Source organism: Eptatretus burgeri, chromosome 4 (assembly GCF_056783735.1).
Source record: "Eptatretus burgeri isolate ZD-2024b chromosome 4, Ebu_testis_v1, whole genome shotgun sequence".
Taxonomy (NCBI): Eukaryota; Metazoa; Chordata; class Myxini; order Myxiniformes; family Myxinidae; genus Eptatretus; species Eptatretus burgeri.
The window spans coordinates 132,911,698-132,933,408 of record NC_140964.1 but is presented as its reverse complement, the minus strand read 5'-3'; the positions used below and the strand labels follow the sequence as shown (position 1 = coordinate 132,933,408).

Below are 21,711 nucleotides of genomic sequence, written 5' to 3'. Positions count from 1 at the left end.
TTTGATAGGGTCCCACGCGAAGTAATGGCATGGGCATTGAGGAAGTTAGGAGTGGAGGAATGGTTGATCAGAGTAGTGATGGCCATGTCCGAGAGAGCACGCACAGCTGTATGGACGAAGGATGGGAACAGTGGTGAGTTTGAGGTGAGGGTAGGAGTGCACCAGGGGTCGGTACTAAGTCCACTTCTATTTGTAGTTGTGATGGAGGTGCTGGCTCGGTGGGTAAAGGAGGGTTTACCGTGGGAGCTGCTGTATGCAGATGATCTGGTGTTGATTGCAGAGAGGATGGATGGACTGAAGGAGAAGATGAACAAGTGGAAGGAATGTATGGAGGCAAAAGGTTTGAAGGTGAATATCGGAAAGACGAAGGTGATGGCAAGTGGTGAGGTGGAAAGGACTGGGAAGTGGCCGTGTGCTGTGTTCAGGAAGGGTGTCGGAGTGAACTCCATTCAGTGTACAATGTGTGCTGAATGGGTTCATCGAAAATGTAGTGGGGTGAGAGGGTCATTAACCAGTGTGGCAGCTCCATTCAAGTGTAAGGTGTGCATCGAGGGAGCAGCAGATGAAGGAATTGTTGAGTTGGATCTTGGAGATGGTGTGAAGCTGGAAGGGGTGAAAACATTTTGCTATCTCGGAGACATGCTGAATGGAGAAGGTGGATCAGACTCTTCGACGGTTGCTAGAGTGAGATGTGCATGGAAGAAGTTTCGGGAACTGAGTGGCGTGCTGACAAAGAGGGGAGTGTCGTTGAAGCTGAAGGGAAAGGTGTATGCTTCATGTGTGAGGAATACGATGATTTATGGGAGTGAGACATGGGTACTGAACATGGAGCAGCAACAAAGGCTGGAAAGGGTGGAAATGCGAATAGTTCGGTGGATGTGTGGAGTATCGTTGAGAGAGAGGAAGACAAATGATGACTTGCGGAAGATGATGGGAATAGAGTCTGTGATGGAGGTTGTGAAGAGAAACAGGTTGAGATGGTTGGGTCATGTGTTGAGGAAGGATGAAAGTGACTGGGTGAGAGGAGTGTTGGAAATGAGTGTAGTCGGAAGTAGAGGACGGGGAAGACCGAGAAAAACTTGGCTAAATGTGGTGGAAGAGGAAATGTGGGCAAGGGGATTAAGAAGGGGAGATGCAGAAAACAGGGTAAAGTGGAGAAGATTGTCATGGGGCCCGCAAGGCTAACCCCCGCTTTTGCGGGGAAAATGGCCTTTTTGTGTGTGTGTGTGTGTGTGTGTGTGTGTGTGTGTGTGTGTGTGTGTGTGTGTGTGTGTGTGTGTGTGTGTGTGTGTGTGTGTGTGTGTGTGTGTGTGTGTGTGTGTGTGTGTGTGTGTGTGTGTGTGTGTGTGTGTGTGTGTGTGTGTTTTTTTTTGATACATGTATATTTTATTTATTACTTTGCTTTTTCAAAAGTTCTGGAGTTTCACTGCAATTGCGGGCATATTTTACAACACATTTAATAATACAATCTGCAATCTGCAATCAAGATTTGGGGACGCATGAACGATGTTACCTTTCTATTTATTTTTTATTTTTTATTTTTACCCTGGGTTCTTGCCTCATTGGTTAGGGGTCACAGGTCAAAATGAGAAAATAATTTTTCAACTTGAAGTTTGACCTTGGGTCATTCCTGGTGGAACTTTTTGCCATCTTTCAACTCTACTTTTGGTGGGAAGCATGGGTATTTGCAATGGCGCATCATCGACTTCGCTCCAGTTATTTATACAACTGCTACTCCTACTTACTTATATGTCATACCACGACCAACTCGTACTACTATTATTGTTTTTACCCCACTCACGCAAAGCAATCAGTTCAATTCTGTTTGTCTGTCGGTTCGTCCACAAACATCAGTTCATAATCAGGAACAACCTCATTTCAATTGAATGTTATATTTTCAACATGATTCCAAAAGGAACCTGCAGTTTATCTGTACTTTGGCTTCTCATTTTGCTGTACTTTGCTGCAGTTATTTTCGCTGTAGTTTACCGGTCCTTTGGCTCTGAATTTGTCTTGATCACACATATGCAGAGAGGAGTGATATAATTTGACTGGCACTCAAATAAAATTGAAAATCATTCCAAACAGGAAACTTTGTTTTTAAGGAAGTCATAAAAGATAACAAACACGAATAACTGCTGATGAAACATGTTACATAAGGTGGTGTAAAAGACTACATCAATGGCAGTAAACTTCCAGAATTATTTTTTTTTATACAACCTTTATTATATTTCAAATGAATGATATACTTTAACACTGTGTGGCCTCAGGTGTTCTTTGAACTCGAGTTGTTTATGCACCATATTGATCTTTAACCTCAACATTCGTTTTCCTTCTCATGTTCTCCAGGTTTCAATGCACCGAATAGTCTTCTTGGACTCCCTTTTCAGCGTCCGCCAATGGCAAATTTTCCTGGTGAGTCACACCTCATTTTTCGCTCTTGCATTTGTATTGTTTTTGTTCTGAAATACTTTGTGTTTATGAGCCATCTCCATATTATATGCAAGAGAAGGAGTGGAAATAAATGGGGCTTTGAGCTTATGCTTACACAAGAGAAAGGGAGGGTGGGAGGCGGGGTGGTGGGGTTGTAAGGCATGTAAATATGGGATTTGATAATCAAATTAAAGACCAATTACTGCACCGTTGTCCCAAGAAGAAAGCCAGACATAATACACACACACACACACACACACACACACACACACACACACACACACACACACACACACACACACACACACACACACACTCACGTACACACATATATAAACACACAAACACAGATATATCATGTACTGGTAAGTTCTTACAAAAGCTCTTTCATTTGAAGTTATAACCTTAACTTGTAAGCAGTTGACTGATTTCCCAACTGCCCGGATCATCAGCTCGGCACCGTTATTCATCGATGTTTCGATCCTTTCAGCCAAGAACCTCTCCAAACAGCGGATCCTAAACCCCGGTTGTAGGTCCACATCAGTAGATGACTCAACATCAATGGACCCACAACCTCAAAGTTGTGTCCAGACAGTCAGTCAACACAGCAATGCAATATCCTTAGTCAAACTTGTTTAATTATTATTTTTATTTAAAGTATTACTACATTTGAATAACTTTAATCATGCACCACTTTATATGATCATATATAAGCGATAAACACTTTACCTTGCGGACATGTCCATTACACAGCACCTCCATCTCACCATCGACTCAAACTGTCATTTAAATATTCAAACTGTCATTAACAACCAATTTAAACATTTGATAAACTCGAGATACTTTAGAAATGGCAAGCCAGTCTGCACTGGTTCCTCTCAACTTCTTACAATCTCATCTCCATTGGTGTTTTTACACCTGGCACACAATGCATATGGGCTGTTCCACAGTAATATGCTACATTTAAGGGTCTTATCTTCAGGAGCTATCACAGAATTCCTCAAGTATCCATAGAATGCCACGAACATGTTTTGAGGTGAATATAAATGTAGATGTATACTATTTATAGCAAAACCGCGATTGTCCTAAAATTAAAGCGTGCAGATAAAATTTTATTCACTGTGATGGGAATAAATCTGTCTTAAGTGTTATTAAAAACTAAATAGATTTACCAAGAGTTTTATATGAACACATACGTTTTTGATTGAGACTGGTTTAGATTATATGTGTAAAAAGACTTGACTTATGATATCCCACACCCTGAATTTGCCAAAAATATACTTTAATGTGAATGCTGGGGGGTTGAAAGAGTAACAAACGTTATGCTGTCAGTCAATTCGTCATGAAAGAAACAAAATGCTCAAGCTGCACAATCTTTAAAAATACGGTCTTGTTATTTTTGTGATAACATAACAACCTAAATGACAAGTGTGTAACAAAGGATAAACATTCGTGGCAAGTCCATATCGCCGTAAAAGCTGTACAAAAATCTGGCTTTCCGATTGCGGTCCAAAGTCATGTTTGTTACAGAAGGCTTTGAGCCAGTCAGAGGTCGTTTTGATAAATCAATAAATTGTGCTGGGTTAGATTATCTTCTTACTGTTGGATTCCAGTAGTGGAGGGGTCAGTCTTTTATTTCCCCTCATTTGCAAGATAAACTGGACACACTTGATGTGGACTATGTATGTAACACAATGGTTACCCATTACTGTGGAAAGGCTCGTATATATAGTTCTGGATGTTGACCCCTCTGCATTGGTACCTTGGCCAACTTCAAAACTCCTCCCCTGGCCTTCAATACCATCGGAGTGGAGGGAGAGAGGGTTTTAGAGTTGGACCCTATCGGGCCTTGGCAATGAAGGAGATTAGGTTAGGCTCACTGTCTCCTACATGTGTATGTGATAAGTCACCCCACCCCCACCTCCCATTCGCATCCCCCCTCCCTCCACATCCAAGCATCTCCTCTCCATTGGTATTTAACTCTTGCCACACAATGCAAATATAGTTCTGGATGATGACAATTCTGTGGTTGAAATTCTGAACCTTGTCCGATTCGGCAATTGCTACGGCAGGCAGGACACAAGCCTCTGAGGTGCACACACTAGCCTCTAGAGTGTCGAGCCGAGGTTTGAATCCCGATTCAGCTATAAACAGTCATTCCAGTGTTTCACCGGCAGAGTGATTCGTTAATGCGTGGTGCCTTCCTTTGGATGGACGTTAAACTGGGCGTCCCTTCCACCAGCATGAGTTCGTGGAGGTTAAAGATTCCCACTGATATATTTTGTATTTTCAGTTGCAGGTCTCAATGAAATCTTACCACGACAGGCCGTGGGCCTCGGCCTCTGGGGCGGGTCACAGATGCCAGGGGTTCCAAGAGGGTCTCTCCTGCCTGAGTGTGCGCTGCCGCTCGCCACGTTGCCACAGGGCGAATCTCCCTTACCTGTGGCTAATATTTTAAACCACCCATTGGCCACTGTGGCTTATCCATGTTTTAGTGGTTTTTTTTAACCTCCGCCATCGAAGATCGACGGAGTTTACTGTTTTCACCCCTGTCTGTTTGTTTGTTTGTTTGTTTGTTTGTGAAAGTATTACAGAAAAACTCCTGGACGGATTTCAACGAAACTTGGTGGGGGATTAGGTATGGTCCAAGGATCATGCCATTAGATTTTGGACTTGGTCCCAAGTCCAATATGGCCACTATGGTGGCCAATTTGAAAAAATATTTGAATTTTTGTTTTTGCATTTCTACATGTTTTAAGTGATTTCCAACCAAAAGAAAAAATTTGTTAGAGAAAAAAAAAAACAATTTTGCAACTTTTTTTCAAAAAAATTTCGATTTTATTTGAAAAATATTTGATTTTTTTTTTTTGCATTTCCACATGTTTTAAGTGATTTCCAACCCCCAAAAAAATTTGAGAGGAAAAAAAATTTTTTTCACCTTTTTTTTTCAAAAAAATTTCGATTTTCTTTTTTGGGCATTTCTACATGCGCGTCGATCTAGTTCAGTTTATTCAATCGTGGTTCAGTCGAGTGATCCGTTTTGACCTACAATGAATAGGATATCAGGTTCACTTAAGTGACCCAGCAGTATTGGCGGCGGAGGTTTTGCACTCTACCGAGTGCTCCCCTTCTAGTTTTTACCAGTTTTAGACGAATTTTGGGTGATTTTAGCACAGAATTCAACCTTCGTTGAGACAGCCGCCATTTTGTATGTTTTTATTTCGGGAATCGCGCGTGATTTCGTACAAGCTTATATCTACTAACTTTAGTAGTTTTAAACTAGTTTCTAGTAAAAAAAAAAATCGACCGAAATTACGCATGATTCCCATCTCAAATTTTTATTTTTATTTTTTTTTGAAAAAATATTTTTTTCCGGAATGATTCGGCATGATTCGGCGCTACTCGGCGCTACATGATTCGTTTGGTCAGTGGTTGCCAGGTGAGTTTTGACACAATCAGTAGTAGTACCTGTAGTTGGAAGAGTTGTTTGGATGAGAGAGTTTGTTTGGATGAGTGAGTTTGGTGGGTGACTTTGGTTGGTTGGATGAGTGAAGTTGATGGGTGAGATTGGTTGGATGAGTGAGTTTGATGTGTGACATTGGTTGGAAGTGTGAGTTTGATGTGTGAGATTGGTTGTATGAGTGAAGTTGTTGGGTGACATTGGTTGGAAGTGTGAGTTTGATGTGTGAGATTGGTTGGATGAGTGAGTTTGATGTGTGAGATTGGTCGGATGAGTGAGTTTGATGTGTGAGATTGGTTGGATGAGTGAAGTTGTTGGGTGAGATTGGTTGGATAAATGAGTTTGATGTGTGAGATTGGTTGGATGAGTGAGTTTGATGTGTGAGATTGGTTGGATGAGTGAAGTTGTTGGGTGAGATTCGTTGGATAAGTGAGTTTGACTGGCATGAGGTTGGTCCAATCCTGGTCCACAACCACCTCCATCCCCCACAACCACCGACTAAAGGCACAACGACCATACCACGCACGCACGCACGCATGCACGCACACACACACGCACACACACACACACACCATCACCACCACCACCACCATCCCTCACAATCACCACCTCCCCTGATGGTCGTTCATTCAACCAATCTCACACGTCAAACTCACTCATCCAACCAACCTCACCCATCAAACTCGCACATCCACCTTAAAATTAACTTATTATTTCATATTGCTTTAAAAAAAACTTTAGAATAAAATATGTGGTTATTTCCTTTCTCCTGTGGCAAATCATTCTAAACCTGGATTAGCCACAGTGGCTAATTCCTTTTGAAAGCCAGAGCACACCCAGCCTGCATCCTTTGGCATTTCTGACCATAAAATGACTTTTAATCATGCCAATATTTTGGTATGATCATCATGTAATTTTAAAGAAATCAAAATTTGTTTGACCAATACTTTAATTGACAAGAAAGATGTCATGCATAGCCTGACACTCGCGAAATCCAAATAAACAATCGTTGCCATGGAAACAGCAATTTGTTAATTTCGAAGATGCCACCTATCAAGTGTTTTACATGATCGAATGCTGTGCAAAACAACTTTGGTTGATACAGTTTGTAATTGTGGGCCTAACAGGTGTTTTACACATTTTGGATGACATTTATCGTGACCTTTGACTAGCTTTGACCAGATTTTATATGACACGTACATGCAAATAAGCTGTTGAAGTTTCAATCTGACATCTTGAAAATTTTTCTGAGGTTTGGCAATCATAAAATCACAAAAATATCCCATTTTATGCCTCCGCCGATGAAGTCGCTGGAGGCATGATGTTTTTGGGTCGTCCATCCGTCTGTGCTCGTTTTCTCTCTTTTCGCTGCAACCGCTTATCCGATTGACACAATTTTCCACCAAAGGTGTGACGACCCATGCAGAACGTTGTCATAATGATTATGATGTCAAAAGTGATGTGGTGTGGCAGCCATGTTGGAAAAAAGGAAAAACTTTGGACCTCGATCTGAATCTCCGAAACCGCTCCGTGGAAAGAAAAATTTGAAACTTGGCACGTGTCATGTCAAAACGTAGTCGACCAAGCTGTTCCATCACAGCTCCACAACAAAAGTAAAATGTCAAAAGATATTGTGATGGTAATTCAAAAGAGGATTTGATTGTGGTGTTGCATTGTGGAATCGTAATGTGATGCGATTCCTACCTTGTTTGGTTGTTTTTTTTTTGAGATTTCATCCCTCTGTTTTTACATTTTAACTTATTTTTTTATTTTTTTTTTCTGCAACTTTTTTGTCAGTAATAAAATGCTTCATGTTTTATATATTTTGTAATGGATAATATGAAGAATGGTAATACTCCGTGATACTTTCGGATTCCATGATACAACCGTAATCGCGCAGGCATGATGGGCTGAATGGCCTCCACCTGTGTTAGATTTCCTTGTGTTTCCTTTTATTGTATTAATCTGCAATACTACCGTATTCCACGGTGCTACAATTCAGATCAACATTTGTGTCTCATATATAGGATATAAAGTCAGGTAAACACACTGTTTGCTGCTTTATCACCACTCTAAGTGCATACATATAATACCTTGGCTTGTTATGCAATCCACGTGGCATTGCAAATCACATCAGACGATAAACTTCTAAGAACCGAATGACAGAGCAGGGGGAGTGGTGGGGGAGGGGGGTGGATTTGTACGTTCAACTTGTTTTCATAAAATACTTAAGCGGTGTGTCTGGGCATCTTTTTAAGTCTTGGTAGTTCAGAAAATGCTCGAGAATAAAAGTTATGGCTTTTAAATGCTTACGACTTCACTCTCTTGTAGTTTATAACCATATCATTGCATACACATTTGAATGGGTGGCCATTTTTAACCCCCGTATCATCGCTCTGTATGGAGTTACTACCGTACTCCATCATACCTGCAGATTGCATGATTAACGTGCTGGCCGAATCATATTCCAGAGTATACAATACATAAGACTAAAGAGGGAAGGGTGAATGCGTGTTAGATAGTCCTTCCATGAAACATTGTACCATTTCAGTATGCACGATGCTTGATCCTTTTGTATACGTTGCTCACATCAGAGTTTTTACGATGGTAAATCCCACCTATTTCTCCCGACCAGCACCGACCTCGTTCCAAGCACCACCTTTTGGAGGGCGGCCGGCGTTTGACACGTTCCGGCCACAAAATATCCCACCAGCAAATTTTCGCAGGTAAGTACATTGAGTGATTCAAACTACCTGATAGGGTCTATTCCCTAATTATGTTGTCTTCGTAAAATAATCAGTATTCGTCTTCATCCACGCAATCATCCGAATGCTTTTAAAGACTCAATTGCTTTTGTTGTGCTTTGTCGTAGACTCGACATTATTGCCCTCACCAGAGGAGAGGTACTGTTGCATTTAGGTCAGTTTGTCTGTTTGTCCACACATAATGTGCCAACGTAGACCACAATTTTTACACGTTCTCTTGTTTTTAACCGAGTACCTCAGAAGTATTTACAATTAGAATGTGAGTACGTCTCTAAAATACATGCTACAAGACCACACAAGTAAAGTCCTGGTGAGGGTCTGCAATCTTTGATTGGTCGTTCTCGTTTTTGTCATGCAACCAAACATGCTTATCATAAAGTACATTCTTTGATTACATGTTCAAACGAGAACGACACTCAGTAGAGCACATATCTCCGCAAGGCAGAATAGTTTACATTTGGTATCCCACTGATGAACTGGAGCTGTATCCAGACCTGAGTCAAAATCAAATCGATTTGTCTTTGTCGCACACCCAACCTGTCCGCCAAGTTTCGTCTGAATCTGTCCACAGCTTTTTGAGATATCCTGCGATATATTCGTTCAGCCCCATCACTCAATGATGAAAAAAATCACTTAATTCTCGAATCTGGATTCGGAACCACATCTTCACCAAAATCTAATCGCTTCATCCTTGTCACCAAATCTGTCCACCAAGTTTTGTCCGAATCCATCCATAACTTTTTGGGATATCCTACTCAAAGACAAACAAATGGGTGAATTCATAACTTCTGTCCACCTGCGGTGGGGGAGGTAATAAATGTTTTTGTTTTCATGTGAAGTCAAGGCTCGTGGAGGAGCAACGTTGAACGTATCAGGAGATAACAGGCCAAAAGCAACAGTGGAAAGTGATGGGAGACACCAGCAGCAGGGTTGAGGGATAAAATAGAGACTTGGAGACGAGAGGGATGTGAGGAAGAATGAGGCGCAGGGGGAGAAGCATGTGGTGGACAAGATGGATAGCCTCCAGAGGATATTTTGAAGGAGGTTAGCTTTGGGGAGTGGGAGGGTGGGTTAATTGGGGAAATAAAGATCAAGGTTTTGGATGGGGGTGATCTGAGATGGTGATGAACAGCTCGTGAAAATGTGAAGAATGGATGAGTTTGAAGCATCGACTCCTTTCGAGAAGGACTGGAACCTCCCATGCTCGGGGTTTTAAACTTGAGTCTGAAGGATTAACTTGAGTCCGGGGCTAAAATGACTTCCAGAAGGGCTAGAGACACGATCTCGGGATCCATACAGGGGTTTTTCAGGACGGCGAGTTCAATAGTGTCATTTTCAACACCACCTGAGGTCATCTTCAAGGTCAAAAGGTCATATTTCAAGGTCAAATTACTGAATTTTGGTATTTTTTGCCCGTTTTTGTGTCTCACTCATAAACGGTGAGAGATGGCTGATTGTAATAAGATACAAGTGTGTAGAGCTGTCAAACTGATATTTATTGTCATATATCGTATGACATAAACATTAAATGCATGTCACAGCACTATGCCTATTACAACTATGTCTATGGCTATCACTAGTTGGAGAGCTTTTCTTGCCTCCTGAGACATCCCAAAGCTTTTTATTTGTCACTTACATTGAGGACATGAGCTTTCAATAGAATGTTGGCTAAAGTAGTACATGCAGCATGACTACTAGTTGAAGGTTCATCTCCAGAGGATAACAGCTCAGCAAAATGAAATGGGCAACGCATTTTAGTCTTGTCATACAAATTATAGGCATTATGTACAAAAAAGACGGTTGACAGAGTCGGCACACTCAATCTACCTCGATTCAAATTATCTAGAAACGCAGATGACACCTCGTTACCATCTTCATCATCAATGATCTCCTCCATACTAGTGCTATCGCCATATTTATGAACAAGGTGTCCGGCCAAATAAACTACTTTATGCTTAAGGGCGTCGTCAGACCCCAAGAGATCCCGAGTGTCTTGAGGAGTAATCGCGTCAATGAGTTCACTTCGCTCATCTGGATTTCTGGAAGTTGTACAGTTCTTGTCGCAATCAATCACACGAGAACTAGATTCGGGCATAATGTCATGCTTAATGAGTGTTTGCAAATTTACAATTTTAGCTGCAGCCATAATGTCAACTACGTCAATGTCGAAGTTTCCACCGCTTCTTTACCTGGCTTGGCTGAAAAACTTTTCTAAGGCTTCATCTGCAAATATAGCAGGAAGAACGAAGTCGGTCTTTCTCTGCCAGAAGCAATTTGGCAGCATCCACATTATTACGTGTGGACACAGTGAAGGCTTCAGCAGTTTGCTGAGTTAGCTTCAGCTTATGACCACCACCTCCTTTCCATGCGCAGGTAGCTATAATTTGGCAGGCCTGCTCCAGCCTAGTGAAACTTGTACAGTCTGCTGTCCAAGGCTGTCTGGATTCATCGCGCAGATGGATAGCTGAGAAACGGTCTTTCACGTTCATCATCTTGAACCACTCACTCATTATCTGGGTGAGGATGATTGTGCCTTCGCTGATGCCCAGTGAATCCTTGAAGGTCTTTAAAGCAGCGACAGTCTTGTCATTGAACACTTGGTATACCAATGGTACGCTTTGGCGTTGGAGGGGCTTGGGGAAAACAGCGGTGTGCGTGAGCTTGGTGAAGTGAATGGGAGTAGCCCGGTCGATCTCATAAACCTTCTGAATATCACTCCAGTAAGCTTTGTACTCATTACCATCTACGACAAATGAGAGTGTCTTGCCATCAACAGTAATCCAGTTGTTGCGAACATTTTTGAAGATGTGTACGTCGTCGTACACTAAGAACATAGATTGCTCTTGAATTGACAGCACTTGGCAACTTCCTGGTCCTCCAAGTTTTGAATAAACACTGCGGTTGGTATTGCAATTGTCACCTATCAAAGAAATCACAGTACCGCCAGCACCAACTACAGCTGATGCAGCTTCGATAAGGAGTTCCTTCAGCTGATCGGCAGTTAGTTTTTTGCAGGGCAAAATGCGTAGAATATAGCATGGACCACCGAAATGGCAGGCAACTTCAACAACCATAGCATGTGAAGGAAGCATTTCGTGTTCACCACCCGCTGCTGCATTTTGAGCATATCCTACAACATGCCCTCCAGAAAATCGCAATGTCTCGACCAGCTTTACTTCGTCAAACATTAAATTGACCAAACGCTGCTGTGGTTTAAGCTGGTCGAACAAGGTTTTGAGGTTGGAGTCCTGCTGACTCCTGGCAAGCATCTGTTTTACCTTTTTTGTTGATGGTAGAATGATTAAGCCGGATCGACGAATCATTTTGTATGCACTGGGTGATATGTTGTGAAGCTGCATTGCGAAAATCATAGTATCAGTATCAAATCGGCGACGATCAAGAGGTTTGAACATAAGATGCAGCTGCGACAGAAGGAAGGTGAAATGAGGAAGCTTGTGTGCCTCAGTCATCCAACAGAGCTGGCTTATTACAAGCTGAAGAATTTCCTTGCTTGTGCATTCATAGATGTTTACCTGGTCATTTATGGATCTAATCTGGGACCATTTTGAGAGCAGACTGTTCTTCTGCAAAGGAAAAAGTCGTTTGGGCACCTCAATGCCATCTTTCTCAACTCTATTCAAGAATAGAAATCCAAAAGGTGAGTGAAGTTGTTGGAAATGAAAGAACTGCTTGACAGTTTGTCCAGTAGCATCAGTTCTTGATAAGTGAAGGTTTTCCTGGTCTTTTATGACGTTAAAGCCAGGAAAATAGGAGCTGATTTTAGCACAGAAGTGGTCGAAATCTTGGATATTGTCTGCAGCCTCATCAGCTGCCTGCATCTTCTTAGCTCTTGATTCTGACGTAGAAAATGATGTTGGGCGTGGGGCTGAGGTCACCTGCTTCAAAGCTGATTTCGGTACTCCAGGAAATATTGATGGGGGTTCTTTGGGTCGTTTGCCACCCCTAACTGACACCCAATCACAATTGAAATGTGTCTTACGAATATATATATATATATATATATATATATATATATATATATATATATATATATATATATATATATATATATATATATATATATATCCTTAAAGCACCTCAAGCTTTCTTTCTCATTTGGCATTGCCAATATCCATCTCTCCCTCTCCTCAAGATCTTTTGGGAAGGATATGACCTTTACATAAGACCTTTACATCATAGTTTCCTCTACAACCAAAGCAGCTGCAACGACGTGGCATATTGTCACCAAAGCAGGAAACAACACAAAGATCCTGTGAGATCACCAGCTGGACAGTTTCTGAAAGAGAAACAAATAAAACATACATTAGTTAACGATGATAGAAATCAGCAAGGAGGTGCAGTCGGTGCACAATATCATGTTTTGTCATAGACTTTACAAAAGTTTTCCTCGATGAGTTAGACACAAAAACGGGCAAAAAATACCAAAATTCAGTTATTCGACCTGGAAATATGACCTTTTGACCTTGAAGATGACCTCAGGTGGTGTTGAAAATGACACTATTGAACTCGCCGTCCTCAAAAACCCCTATATGGATCCCGAGATCATGTCTCGAGCCCTTCAAGAAGTCATTTTAGCCCCGGACTCAAGTTAATCCTTCAGACTCGAGTGACAAACCCCGAGATCGTGAGGTTCCAGTCCTTCTCCATATGAGTCTATGGTTTGAAGAGAATGTCGAAGTTTGTTCCATTGACAGGAAAAAGGAACACCAAATGAGTGGAGGTGAGCAGCGATCCTGGATTTCACTAGTTTCCCCAGAAGGGGGTTGCTGGTGGTGGACCACGTGCACCCTGTAAAAACCTGGGAGGGGCAGGGGGGGGGGTGACAAATCACAGAAAGAGCAGAGGGTGCAAGACCAGAAAGGAGGCGGTCGAAGGCGTTGACCCCACCAACCTGTCTGCGATTGGCAAAGTGATAGGCACATGGACTCAGCTTCATAGTGGGAGAGTCCAATGATCTTGAAGGCCTTGGTTTCCACGGCTTTAAGCTGAACAGGGTGTGAGGCAGGGAAGCCAGCCCAGAGTTTAAAATGTCGTTCAATCATGTTCTAATTTGAGAACTGGATGTTTGATGACTAAAGATTCCTGAACCTAATTCTTCTGTACTTACTGTAGATACTCTTCATTATCTTAAACATCTCTATCAGATCCCCTCACAATCTCCTCCTTTAAAATGTATAAATCCTGTTTCCTTCAACTGCTACTCATAGCTAATTGGTCGATCTGGACATTCTTTGCTGAACCCTCTCTCTTGCAGCTATGTCCTTCATTCGATGTGGTGACCAAAACTGCAAACAATATTCCAGATGAGGTCTCAATAAATTCCTGCACAATATTAAAATTACATCTTTTGATTTTTCACCAAAATTTGTAGGGGGATAATTTATCTTCAAATACAACCTAATACTCTATTTGCTTTACCGATAGATATGTAGCAGTGTGCTATCTGCTTACCCCCCTCCCCCCCCACCCCCAGGATATATTACCACCCCCATATCCTTCTCCTGTATGACGTGATTCAAGTTTGCCCCTTGCATCATGTAATCTCTTTTTATTCTTGTTACCTGTCCCAATCACCTTATATTTCTTTACGTTAAATTACAAATACATCTTCCAATGTTTTATTCATTCCATTAAAGTATCTCGACTTTACTGAATCTGATCACCCCCTTTTCCTCCAAGCTTTGTGTCATCTGCAAATCTAGAAAATCTACTCTTCACCCCACTATCCAAATCATTGATGTAAATTATATAATAATAATGGTCCTTGCACTGATCCCTGAGGTACCCCTCTACCAACATCCTCCCACTCACAACTACTCTTTGCTTCCTGTCACTCATCCAGTTTTCAACATACTCGGCTGATACAGACATATCTTACGTGGCCAAAACGCCTTTCATCTTCCTCATGCAGCCACATCTGTCTTGTAGTCTGATTGTATGTACAGGGTGTCCCAAAAGTAACCTTGGGATTTAGAAATTAAATTACATTTCTGTTTTTTTTTTAATAATTTATGATTATTTTTATACCAAAAGAAAATTTATAAAATGGAGATAAATTTGCTTTATTTATGAAAAATGATGCAGCTTAGATGTCCTCCATTTTTGGCTTCGCAGAGACAGGCTCTTTCGACAGCATTTTCCATAACAGCGGACAATAGCTCTGGCTGCTGCCCTCGAATTTCTGCACAGATGTTGTCCTTGAGCTGCTGAATTGTATGGGGCTTATTGATGTACACACGTTCCTTTAAGGGGCTGTCACACGACGTTTTAGCCAGCGTATGGCAAGGTCTCAAAATGTATGTAAGACACTGGCGTACACTGAACTATTGATGTTTTTAAAAAAGTTTTGGGCGTATAATAACGTGTTGGACGTATGCATAACGTATTAGTAACGTACACAGAACGTTTTAATCACATATAGATAACTTATACCAACGAATGCTGAGCGTTTTGTCGGCGTTCACAACCTCTACCCAACGATAGTCTAACTTATGCATAGCGCGCGGCAGCGTATCGCCGACGATCACGTGGTGTAGGCTATTCATAGGCTGCGGCTTGACGATTCAAATCGTAACCGCACTAGACATCGAAGTGTGAAGCCAAGCATTTGCCAGCGTATGTGAATTATGTGAAAACGTTTTAGCCAGCGTATGCCGACGTATGAAAAATTTGCCGAACCAAGCTGGCACACGTCGAATACGTTATGGGTAAGTTTTGTATACGTTAAGAGCACGCTGGCATACGTCGTCATACGCCGAGCACGTCGAGAAATTTTCAGCATGTTGAAAATTTCTCGACGTATGACACGCGTTCCGCATACGCTGGCATAAGTTGTCGGCACGCGACGCGATCGTTGACACACGTCGACACACGTTACTCATAAGTCGAAACATGTCGAGGTAATGGTTGGCGTCAGTGTTCCAGACTCCATGGGTTTTTTTGGGGGGGGAGTTTGGGGGTATGACGGTGATGTTGACACTTCGATTTCTAGTGTGGTTATGATTTAAATCGTTGAGCGGGAGCCTATTAATTATATTATATTATAACCGCACTAGAAATCGAAGTGTCAACATCACCGTCATACCGAAGAAAATAAATCAATAATTAAAAAAACCAAGGACTCTTGAACACTGACGCTTACCATTACCTTGACGTGTTTCGACTTATGAGTAACTTACAAGTAACGTGTGTGGACGTGTGTCAACGATCACGCAACGTGCCTACAACACGTTACTCATTGGTAAGAAATAAGTTTTGGGTACGCTAAACATTACCTTGACGTGTTTCAACTTATGAGTAACTTACAAGTAACGTGTGTCGACGTGTGTCAACGATCGCGCAATGTGCCTACAACTTATGGCCAGCGTTATGCGGAACGTGTGAGTCATACGCTGGCATACGTCGGAAAATTTCAAGCATGGAAAATTTGTCTCACACCTCGGCGTACTACGATGTATGCCAGCGTACAAAGACGTATGCCAGCGTACTATGAAAAAAATGCAGCGTACTACGACGTATGCCAGCGAACTCAACGTATTCAAACGTACCCATAACATTTTCGACGTGTGCCAGCGTTTTAGCCAAATTTTGCACACGTCAGGCATACGCTGGCTAAATCGTCAAGGTGTGACAGGGCCTTCAAGTAACTCCAAAGAAAATAATCAGGAGGCGTCAAATCAGGAGAACTTGATGGCCAAGAAATTTCTGAATTTCGCGAAATTATTTGGTGTCCATGCTCTTTGCGTGAGAATAATAATTGATCGATGAAATTTAAAATAAAATTCCACGATTTTGGTTCTTTGTTCAGTTGTGACTTTTTCCATGGGTGATTTCCAAATGTTAATCTAAATTCTGAAAAGAAAAGAAAAACAAATTATTAAAAAACAGAAATGTTATTTCATTTCTAAATCCCAAGGTGACTTTTGGGACACCCTGTACATTTTTGTTGCTGGTAATTGATTTGTGAACGATTGTACTGTTCCGTGTATTCCCGGTATCTGGTTGTATGTTACTCATGTCCAGTTATACTTTGCTAGTTTCTGATCGTATCTCTCCCGTTCCATATTGTACAACTCATGCCTCATAATACATTCTTTGTGTTTGAAAGTATCTTTTACTTTGTTTCCGGTTATTTGATTGCATATGTTATAAATATACCATCAGAGATGGGGAATCCCCTGCCATTGAATGAAAAAGGTCATACATATTCCAGATAATGAGGGAGGCGAATTGGAAACAAGACACCATTTGGTCATCATCTCGAAAAAGTTCCCCAGGGGTGAGGAACGTCGTAACCAAAAATAATTGAAATCAGATAAGCGGTTTTCCATTTATTACAAAAAACATTTTTTTCAAGATGGCCGCCCCAGTCAGCCATCTTGGATCCGGCCACGCCCAAAATCAATAGGGTTCTTCCTTTTCAGGTGGTACATGTGTGACCCAAATTTCAAATCGATATGGCAAACAGTTTGAGTTATCGCACTCACAGCTATAAATGTTGACGCCCGGACGGACGAACAGCCGGACGGACGACCCGGGTGACAACAATATCCCCCTTCCGCCACGTGGCGGGGGATAAAAAATATTGTTGCAGCTGTGGAAATTCGCAGAACACCATATAGGTCCTGAGATTAGCTATGCCGGTAAGTGAGTGTTCAGATAGCTTTCCCGGCCGTTGTTTAGAGGGATTTATTCGTGTTCACCGGGCTGCGACTCTTTGAGATAGCCGTTTTTCTTTACCCATCGTTATTTTGAACCAACACGCAAACAACAATCGCCACCAAGTACGCCGCAACGCCAAGCATGCAACAAACCGACACGCAAACAACAACCGCCACCAAGTACGCCGAATCGCCAAGCACGCAACAAACATACACGCAAACAACAACCGCCACCAAGTAAGTCACACCAACCACGCCACAATTTCCCTCACAACAACCACCACCATCTTCGCCACTACCCCCGCTTCCGAACGCCATCCTCCACGGTCCACGCTACGACGGTTTCCGCGTCGGCAACCGTCCGAGAACGCGGGCAGGATTGGCAGAACAAAAGCTCTCGCGGAGCCTGTGGGGTCTTTCCCGCCTATTTTCCCCATGCTTGGTGTGAAGGGAAGGGGGCAGGGCAGCTCGCTTCCGATTGGTGGATGCACGGCGTGAAGCGGTCGGAGTGAGAGCACGCCCCTTTTTGAGAAGCTTCTCGAAGGGAGGTGGAGCCGGAAGCGGGGTGGAGTGAAGGGCGGAGCACTGACCTATAAAGGGCGGACGCACGCGAGGCTTGCTCTCGTTCTTGGTTTTGTGGCGCTAGTCACCCCTTGGGGCTTCGCTCTGCCTCTCGCTTGCTTCATGCTCTCGGTTGCAGACTATTCTTCTCCTCGCTTGGTTCCTGCGCTCGTGGTCCTGTGAGCGGCCAGTTGGTGGAGACGCGGACGGAAGGCGCAGCAGAGCCAGCTGTGTGGCAGACCTGCGCGTCCGGACGAGGGGTGCCAGAGAGGGTTCGCTGGCCGCGTGGGAGGCCGGAACCAGGCGCGACCACGATGACGGTCGTGGGAGAGGGACTCGCCGACCACTAACGGGGGGGGGGGCAGGTAACCTGCTACGGTCTCGTGGGCCCATTCGGTCATCCATCGTCCACGGCCATTAAGGTCTACGACCCCCGTCTCCCCACTTGCCTATGCGGGGGTCTTTCCTTTTGTTTTGTATGACTGTTAGGGTTAGTATTTTTGTTTTTTTTTAAACAAAAATAACTGTTAGGGTTATTTGTTTTGTATGACTGCTGTGGTGCCATGTCCCTGTAAGTAGAACCTGATAAGTAACTGTGCTTGTAAATAATAATCATAGTCGGTCGTATTGCTTTTGTTTTCTATTTCTTGCCTGTACATTGCATTACTGCCTTGCGTGTGTGTGTGTGTGTGTGTGTGTGTGTGTGTGTGTGTGTGTGTGTGTGTGTGTGTGTGTGTGTGTGTGTGTGTGTGTGTGTGTGTGTGTGTGTGTGTGTGTGTGTGTGTGTGTGTGTGTGTGTGTGTGTGTGTGTGTGTGTAATACGTGCTTGGTGAATAAATGTCCTTGTGTGCAATGTATCCCATTCGTCGTGTCCTATTTCCCTTTTAAAAAGCCATCTTGCATCGTGGAATGAGTAGTGGGTTTTGAACGCCCGGTAAAGAGAATCGGATCCGTCGAGGTCGGTGATAACACCGCTCGGTTATCACTGTAGTACGGAACGGACCGCTTAAGCGGTTCGTGTCCCAAGCCGACCTGCGGCGTGGTGCAGCCCCTCGGTAGGTTACCCGCGCGAGTACTTTGGTATATCGACATTCGGCGATTCACCCTCTCTTGCGCGGGTAGAATGCGGACTGGGCTGTGGTGAGGTTAAACCCCCACCCGTGACTTCCTGGCGATAGTTCCAGGAGGGTCACAACTGAATTGTCTGTCCGGTGGGTGACGCGGCTGCCATTAGAGGAACGTGGCCGATCGCCCGCCGGCGAGCGCGAATTCGTAACAATATATATTTACACTTTCATCCACAGGACAGCGTGCTTCGCAATGCACTTCCTTCCGCTGGCATTGATAACCAAACTTTTAATCCCAGGAATCTCCGACGTGGGGGAAAAAAGTGAAATTTGTTCGAAAACTTAATTTGATTCAATCCCCTCACTGCTTCGCAACCACCTGTGTTTGTTTTAACCTGTGCAGGAAAGCCCCTTTGTGGACCTCGATGGGAACGTTTTACTCTGGTCGGACAGCAAGAGGGTCATGTTTCTACCTGGTTGCCTTTTCTCATGTTATCCCAACTGTGTTTTCCCTTCTCCCTTTTATTCAGGTCCATGAGACCGATGTACTACACGGACTGGGACGCTCCAGCGGATGGCGACATCTATTTTAGTTGAACATATTGCAGTGCGTGTTTTATTTTCTTCTGTTTTTTTTTATTTCCTCGGCCTCATCATGTGAGGATTTACTTTAATACGTTTAGTTTAATATCATTCAGAAAACGGATCGTTAAAAAAACGTTTCGTCTTGTCTGAATTGTGATGCAGATTGTGTTTTCCTTTTATTGTGATGCTGCTGAGTAGAGACGGGGGTTTTTGAGTCGAGACGGGGGAAGCTTCGAGTTTTTGCCCCACTTTCAGCAATAAATTTGTGAGCTCGTTTTTTTGTCGTCTTTTTCTTTCTAATGTGGAAGCAGAATTTTGTTGTCACAGTTCATTTCTACCTGTTGGTGGATACCCAGAATGCGTGGTGTTTGCTTTTTAGGCAAGTGTTTCAGATTTCCCCCCCCCCCCTCCCTGCCTTGCCTCCACCTCTACTGTGTCCTTCACGTCCTCATGTCACGTCATGAGGATGGCTTGATGGACCTCTCCTGGATGGTAATCTATCTGTAACTTCGTCCAACGGGCAGGTCAAAGTGTAAGATTTTTTTATTTACTTGTTTTGTATTGTGTCTTCGGTCATGGAGGAGCGAGAACAAAGAATTGACCAGGACATAACAGAATAAAAGAACAGCAAAAAGGAGTGTCGGAAGAGAATGGGCAACACACAAAATGCAAGGTATTTGAGGGAAAATAGAGGGAGACATTAAAAATAAGGGACATGGAGAATAGCGCAAAGTCAGGATACGTGCGTTGAACAAGATAGATACAGCCGTAAATTATCAATCACAGAAATGGAGCGAAGAACTGGAGATTTGGAGAGGGGTGGGTTAAGGGGGGGGGGAGAAAAGTTCATGGTTGTGGATCGGGAAAGACCTGAGATAGTGGTGAACAGCTATCTTGAAGTCCTGGAGGGAAAAATGAGGTTGAGAATGTGGAAGTGGTTTCCACCGGTGGGGGGGGGGAGAGGAACGAATGAGACTTGCTTTTCCAGATGATTCCAAATAAAAACATGCTTTGCCATTTCATTACCGATTCATTCTTTGCTTTCCTCGTCCCAATCCCATTACTGAATTCAACTTCAACAACTGATGGACCAAATGCATCTGTGCTTTTCTTGTCCACTCCTTGTGCCCATTTACAACATGCTTTAAAACTTTAATCATCGCAAGCAAATGCAGGATTTGTGCGTTTATATTGTTAGTCATTGCCTGAGTCCAACGAGCCATTTTAATCACGACCACGTAGGTCATTTGAGACTGTGTTTCCAGGTAGGGTCGCAGTCTTTGATTTCCACTAGCTTCCCCTTTGGACCCATCAAGCCAACCAAGCTCAACATTATTGAAGCACCATTGCCCCGTGCAAGTTGGGCCGAGTGAGCCGCAGGATAGCTGGTGATGCGGCGAAGATTTCCGTGCCCAATTACCCTCGAAGCGGATTTTATTTGACCGCCTCAGGAGAACCATGACCACCAGAATTTACCCCATGACCAGGTATATTTATGAAAAGAAACAATGGTCATGGGGAGGAAATGCAAGAAGCAATGTACAAAAATAAATTATGTCAACACGATACAATGAATACATAAACCCGTCACCCAACGACTGAACCATATATGCCATCAGTGTTGACGACTAATTTCTTTTTGACAAAAACCTTGTCACATACCCAATCTGTCCACCAAGTTTCATCTGAATCCATCCACAACATTTTGAGATATTGTACTATATATGGATGCTTGATGACAATAGATTCTGTGGTCTGATCCTAATACTGTCTGTCCTGTGCCTTAGGGCCCGATCAAACCCACCACAGGAGATCGATAGAGAAGCAGACGATACGGAAATACCCACACTGTGCTAGTGTGGCAGTGCTGGTCAAAATGCAAGTGAGTCCCGTCCCAGTTCAGTCAGCTTGTTCTGCCAGGGTTTGAGAACACAGGCAGGATAAGAGTGAGAGGGCTGGATGAGTTGGGGGGGGGGGCGTAGTGTTGCAGGAGAGTCTGGCACAAACATGCAGCCTATTCTGGGAATTGCTGTTCAGCCGGCTCCTGGAAACCAACTTCTCTTTACAGCTGATTCCATGAAACTCTCTCCAGCTGATTCTGGGAAACTCTTTTGAGCCCCACTGCTGCATGGGCTTTTTAAACTCTCTGCCCCCACCCC

At 43.2% G+C, this 21,711-nt stretch overlaps 1 protein-coding gene across 5 annotated transcripts in view; it reads left to right on the top strand.

Moving 5' to 3' along the window:
* LOC147029151 (uncharacterized) overlaps window positions 1–19,828 on the top strand; it is a 157,796-nt gene extending 137,968 nt beyond the window's left edge. For all 5 annotated transcript variants that reach the window (XM_085876246.1, XM_085876245.1, XM_085876244.1 and 2 more), the window contains 3 exons: window positions 2,350–2,415; window positions 8,529–8,619; window positions 19,498–19,828. In XM_085876246.1, the coding sequence (XP_085732372.1) occupies window positions 2,350–2,415; window positions 8,529–8,619; window positions 19,498–19,564 (224 nt within the window). In that variant the 3' untranslated portion in view covers window positions 19,565–19,828. The remainder of the gene's footprint in view (window positions 1–2,349; window positions 2,416–8,528; window positions 8,620–19,497) is intronic.
* The last annotated feature ends 1,883 nt before the right edge of the window (window positions 19,829–21,711 follow it).